Here is a 6,851-nt window from a genome sequence, read left to right as displayed (position 1 = left end):
TGATGCCAGTAAACCGCAGAGCTTGTGCAAACATATCCACCTCGCTATGATCAGATGCTTTCTTTTAAAGGAATAGTTCACCCACAAATTAAAATAGTTTCTTTCTTCTGCTGAACACAAAAGAAGAATATGGGTAACCAAACAGTTGATGGGCCCCATTGACTTCCATAGTATAGAAAATATACTGCTTGGTTACCAACATTCTTCAAAATATCTTCTTTTGTGATCATGTTTGAAACAACTTAAGAGTGAGTAAATGATGACAGAATTTTCATTTTTGGGTGAAAAAAATGAAGAAGAAGAAGAAGAAGAAGAAAAGAAAGAACCCACCTATCAATGCACAGCATGTTAAGGGCAAGGAATACTGTTTATTAGACAAATCCAACAATAACAGGAATTCCTTTCATCTTTTCACGTTTAGTCTTTTTCATCTGTGCTTTTCACTCAAGTCCATCACATTCAGATATAAAAAAATATATATAAAAACGTTAAACAAAAGTTCACATTACAAGGCAACTCCCAGCGTTTAGACACAAATCGTTCTGTTCTCTCTTTTTCAGTTTGATGTTGAGCTTGTATTTCTCTCTTTAAGTCAATGTATACACAGCCTCAGTATTCTGAACCATTTCATAAAAAATGTCCTATTTGTAATACAATCTGCCTCATGATAACAGTGAAATAGATTAAACACTTTCAAACAGACAGACTTAATTCCTATAGCTTTACATTTAGTAATGTAACATTTGGTTTGTACTTCAAATACGTAATATGAAAACTTACATGAAAGTTCAGTTGCAAATTCTGTGGCACGTTTGCGCAGGGAATAAGCTCTTATAAGCTTTTAAAAAAGTGAAATCTATGTATTAAATATAAACGTTGTCATTGAAACGCAGTGTACTCATATCTACATCGACATTTTTCTCAGGAAAGCCTGAAACAATCAACCTGTGAGTTTGGAATAAATTTAAAAATGTTAATGTTTTTGAAAGAAATGTCTTATGCTCAGCAAGACACTAAAATTAATTTGTCAAATACACTAAACTTAGTTATAATATTTCACAGTACTGTTTCTATTTTCAATGTATTTTTGATCAAATAAATGCCTTGGTAAGTAAAGAGACTTCTTTAAAAAACAATTAAAAAAAACCTCCAAACTTTTGACTGGTTGTGTTGTACATTGACATGTTGGCCAGGTAAACCTCATGAAGCCAAAAAAAAAAAAAAAAAAAAAAAAAAAACATGTCCGGGTTATTAAATTTAGCATGAAGTAAATTAAATTAAAACCATTAGGATTTCTTTGCATTATAAAATGTAATAATTAAACATTTTCTCCAAACAAATGTTTCACAAATGTATTTAAACATCATGGTAGTTTTTGTTGTACTTCCATTTTGATCAATTATATACAATTAAATAATAATAATTTCAGACATGTTGATTTTAATGTGAATTTGGGAAGACAAATGTTCTTCTGAAGAAAATGTCAATGCAAAAACAAAAAAAAACTTATTTAAGCTTCATTATTATGCAATACGGATTTTTTTTTCCTTCCAATTGTGGTTTGGAATTATAACTAAATATTAATTTGTGACATTCCCTCTCCCCGACAGATACAATCAAAGTTTATAGTGTCAACTTCAGACGCCACACCATGAGTATCCCTCATAGTAATGCCTCAACCGGTAACAGGTAGAATTATGTATTTGAAGTATGTATCAGAAATGTTGCAAGTATAAAGTCGGGAACCAATAACTTCAAATGAACTCCAAGATGTAATCTTCGAATCTGTCATTTGTTGGTTGCGTTTATCCTGTTGAGTAGCGAAACGGCATGTTAAATCAGCAGGGAGGGGGTGGGCTTTTTGCCAGGCCACGCCTCCTTGGCATATTTTTTCTTGCGAGGCTCGTTGAGGGGCTCGGCCGAATAGGGTCCAGGAGCAGGGGTGGGGTTCAACATAGCGGGGGGCTGCACTGTTGTGGGCGAGAGATCCACCTCTGGCGCGGGGTTGGGGAAGGGCAGAGGCATCCCGCCCATGATGGCAGATGCCCCTCCTCCCTGACCTCCGCCCCCTTGTCCGCCTGCCTCGTGACTGGTGGGCGGCAGGTCGCCGTAGAGCCCAGCACTGAGGGGGAAGTTCTGTAACCGACGTGCTACGCTTTCGTCCAATCCCAGCGTGCTGTGGCTTTCCAATTTCCTTTTCTGCGGTATTGAAGAAAAAATAAATATTCAAAGGGGTGGTTGATTATGATTTCACTTTTTTAACTTTAGTTAATGTGTAATGTTGCTGTTTGAGCGTAAACAACATCTGCAAAGTTACGACGCTCAAAGGAAAGGGAGATATTTTCTTTTACAGAAATCGCTTTTTAAGGACTACAACAAACGGCTGGTAGGGACTACTACGAGCTTCTTCACGGGTTGGTGACATCACTAACCCTAAAATTTGCATAAACCCCGCCCCCTCTATAGACGCGATTTATAGATTATGACAGAATATGCTAATCAATGACTAGAAGACAGTTAACTCCACATCAGCTACATAAGTTCATCAACTAACCATTCCGAAATGTCCAGTTTCATTCTACATGTAGTCACTTCTTCTTGAATCTCTCCATCTTTGTATAATGAACATAAAAGGCTAAAAGTTTCAAAAAATTCAGTGCGTGTCTGTGTGAGGTAATCGGAGCTGCTAACACACACAAGCTCTTGAAGCTCCGCCCTTTCTGCCGGAAGCAGCAGCTCATTTGCATTTAAAGGGACACACAAAAACGGCGCGTTTTTGCTCACCCTTAAAAAGCCACAATTTTATCATGCTATAAGAAATATCTGTGGGGTATTTTGAGCTCAAACTTCACATACACCCTCTGGGGGCATCAGAGACTTATTTTACATCTTGTGAAAAGGGCATTATAGGACCCCTTTAACAGCCCTAAGTAGCATGAAAAGAAAATAAGCTATTACAAAGAAAGACAAAGGCCTAAAGGCATCCAAGGTCAGGGTGTCTTTACATTAGGAGTCAGATATGACGAGTCAGACTATGAGGAAGCCTTTTAGAAGCCATTACTCCCGCATTATGCAATTTCCTGATTGTGAGCCATGCAACAAACAACTTAAATTGAATTGAGAGAGCGGCTGTTCGCAAATCCATTAAAATCAATGATGACAAGCTAAAAGAACGACGCAAACCAGCAGGCCAATGATTGTACCTTAATAGGAACAACAGCTGTCTGCACCATGTTTCTGAAGCGTCCTACAGAAGGGTCCACATCCTCTGTGGAAAGAGAAGAGCTTTTTAACAAAAGTCCCAACATGAACAAAGAATGAGAGCATATAAAGACTAAGTCATTCCAAAAAAAAGATTTTGATTAAAGTCTAAATATTTCGAGATTAAAGTCGAAACATTACGAGAATAAAGTCATAATATTTTGAGAATAAAGTCGAAATTACGAGTCTTCCATAGAAGTTTTCAACAAAAGGAAATTCTAGTGCTAATCTACCAACATGGCATTTCCATTTGTTTTAGGATTTTACAAAATATACTGCGCCGTAATAGACTTTACAGGCAAAAAAACACTTTTCAGACTGGATGTAGCCAGCTTTATATCACGGGATCCGGCCAAATGATTGGATACAGAAGGATGCACTTAAAATGTATCCGAAAAGGATTTACAGTGAAGAGGGAGACAGTACGGTTACTGTTAAGTATTCTCGACCCAGATGGTGTTGCCTATAAACGTGTATGAAGACTCTGCCAGAGGAGGTACCAAATCCCGTGAATTCCTTAGATATAAAGCTGGCTCCCCCAATCCAGATATTTGATCACGAAATATTTCAATTTTATTCTCGTCATTTAAAAAAAAAAAAGGGAAGAAGTTTTTACGGATTTTTGTTTCCCTACGTTGCGGTTCAGGGCTTCTGTAGTGGTGGACAGTAATTTCGTATTTTTTACTTTGTGCTTAAGTACATTTTGCAAGTGTCTGTACTTTATAGTAGATTTTTATTTCGGGAGACTTTAATTTTATTAGAATCTAAAGCAAAATATACTTTTTACTCCTACATTTCACAAAAAACATGTCGCTCCTCCTTATATTGAACAGAAGATGTAGTCTCCCACTCATAGATGCGATAACAGTGTACAGTCAATCTGTTTATCATAAACAAATCTTGTCTCTTCAGAAAATTTGGACTAACCCGCTCAGTTCATATGGATTTGTTTTATGATCTTTTTATAAACTTTTTGAAGCATCAAAGTGGTAGTTGCGTAGACTGTCAATGGAGGTACAGAAATCTCTCTAAAAAAAAGATTTCTAAGAAAAAAATCTTAATTTGTGTTCCGAGGAGGTCTGGAACGACACGAGTGTGAGTAAATAATGTCCAATCCAGTTACATATGTTCTTGAGTCAACAACTCAAATGATCAGGTCGGAGTGAGTCAGTAAACAATACATTGAATTTACATCAGACTAAAAATTAAGAACCCTATATAGTGCCCACACGACTATTGGCGCCAAAAATTAAGTTACTAAAGCAAAATTTTAAGATTATTTATTGTAAATGAAAATTATATTTAGGTCACCAGTCATTTTGTGAACTAAATCTGCTGTAAAATGGCGAGCTGATTAAGCCCACTGTATGCAGTGTTAGAATGTGGACATGTCCACATTTGTGGATCACTGTCTGAATGGGGTGGGTTTTAAAAACTAAACATAACACTAACGGAAATGAATGTTCATGCATCTTCCCTGCTTCCGTACTTTCAAATGATAGGCCTATACAACTAGTGTTAGCATAGGATTCTTCTTAAAATTAAAACATGTACTTGTTCTTAAAAAACACATTTTGCCCTCTGTGATTATTTTATTAATAAACATTTTATCAAGATACCTTGATAGAAAGTTCAAAAGAACAGCATTTATTTAAAATATTGATACTTTTTATATATATATATATATAAATGTCTTTAATGCATTCTTGTTGAATAAAAGTATTAATTTCTTTCCTTAAAAAAAATCCTTCTTACTGAGCCCAAACTTTTGAACAGCAATCTACATTTATATTTACATTCTATGAGTAGTTGTTTGTGTACCTGGGTTTATGATCTCCTCTTCTTCACTAAAAGACACTCGTGAGCTTCTCCTTTTCCTCTTGGGTCTCTGGATCTCCAGGTTTCCTTCCTCAATGGTGAGTGTAGAAATGCGTTTGTTATGAGCCGTGTTGAATTCAGTCAAGTTCTGGGGGGGGGGAAACATTCGGAAAACTAGGAATTAACCACATGAAACTCCAGTGACACTACTATATTTTGCATCAAGCGTGTTACATACGGGATTTCACGTAAGCACATTTAACATGCAAAGACAAATATCTGATTAAACTGACACACTGTTTGATTTTCATTTGCATGAATGTATCTGCAACATCAGTGTAGACATGTTGTACTTTGAATGTACAATACATACATTAGACCTGCATGATTCTGGATACATTGAGAATCACGATTCTAAATAGACAACTAAACAAATATTTAAAATATACATTTAACTCGTTCCCCGCCATTGACGGAATTTTCCGGCTTTCCGTGTTTTCACTGTTATATGGTAGGTGGCGCTATTACACATCTTCTGAAAGAGTACTGAATCTCCTGATCAAAACACGTGAGAGGAAGATGCAGAAACATGATATATCGTATGTAATTATATGCACATGTAAAATAACGCGATAATCAACATTAAACAGAATATAAATCAAAACTGCCTAATATTACTGAATGAAATGTTGATCCAGGACGAGCTATAGGACTGTGCAAGCATTAGGGGTGTTGATGGACTTGATATACTCTATGTTTTGATCATCATTATGAATATGATCCAGATGTATTTGACCAAAAAGAAAAGTGAAGAGTTTTTGTTCAAAATGTTGCTTTTTTTTTTCGTTTAAGAGCAGAGAGTCTGTTCTTTCTTTTGATATATTGCCTGGTCATATATTAAAAAATATATAGAACACAATATTTTGGGCCTGGGGTACATGACATTTTTGTGAAAATGGTTAAAAAACGCTGCCAATTATTTTATTTTTTAAACGCTAGAGGGGAAAGAGTTAATTTGAACCATTTTTTTTTTTATCGAACTAGTAAAGTTTTAACAGTCACTTGTCACCACCTACTGGTGTATCGATGTAATTGAAACAGTCTTTATTTGAAGCGTCAAGTTACTTTTAAAAGGTGATTTCCTCTATTTTGATCGCTACCATAGACAGTGTTTATATACTATAAACTTCGAGTATAAAATTGAGATTGCAATCTTTTAATGAATAAATGTGCAGCTCTAACATACATATACAAATATATAACAGTAGAAGGTTCCCACACAATTTGTGATTAAGCATTTTAACAAGAACACACTTCATATTCATTGACTATTAAAAATGTTATTATAATGGAAATAAAAATTTCGAAAGTTCTTGAAACCCTGAAAGTGACAAGATGTTTCAACCACAGTGAACAGCACTCTTTTCACAAGATGATTTGAATGTGAAAAGAATTAATCATTCTAGAATAATTGGGGTGACAGGCAGTCCGTATATTTTATACCTGCAAACTCTGGAAAGGTGAAAAAGGTGAAATTTTTCTTTAACAAAAAATCTTAGAATAAGCAATTGAAACAAAATTCCCTCCATTGGCCCTTATCAACCATGGCCTCCTAATAATCCTCCTCCATTTAATTGAATTGCAAGATATGAACTTGCAATTCTGTTTTTTCCCCCTCATAATTGCGGGTTTATATGAGAAACAAGCTTCCCCCGCAGCGTTGGTCTGGTTTCCCAATCAACTTGATTCTATTGAACCCAGATGCATTTTCA

General features: G+C 35.6%; 1 protein-coding gene across 1 annotated transcript in view; it reads right to left on the bottom strand.

Annotated features, from left to right (window-relative positions):
• Nucleotides 1–350: 350 nt before the first annotated feature.
• Nucleotides 351–6,851, bottom strand: part of ppp1r8a (protein phosphatase 1, regulatory subunit 8a) — a 10,627-nt gene continuing 4,126 nt past the window's right edge. The window contains exons 5-7 of the mRNA XM_079590521.1: nt 5,083–5,227; nt 3,204–3,268; nt 351–2,199 (exon numbers count right to left, since the gene is read on the bottom strand). Of these exons, the coding sequence (XP_079446647.1) occupies nt 1,834–2,199; nt 3,204–3,268; nt 5,083–5,227 (576 nt within the window). The 3' untranslated portion in view covers nt 351–1,833. The remainder of the gene's footprint in view (nt 2,200–3,203; nt 3,269–5,082; nt 5,228–6,851) is intronic.

This window comes from Phoxinus phoxinus (genome assembly GCF_949152265.1).
Source record: "Phoxinus phoxinus genome assembly, chromosome: 19".
Classification (NCBI taxonomy): Eukaryota; Metazoa; Chordata; class Actinopteri; order Cypriniformes; family Leuciscidae; genus Phoxinus; species Phoxinus phoxinus.
The sequence above is the reverse complement of the archived record's forward strand: the minus strand, read 5'-3'. Positions and strand labels throughout refer to the sequence as shown.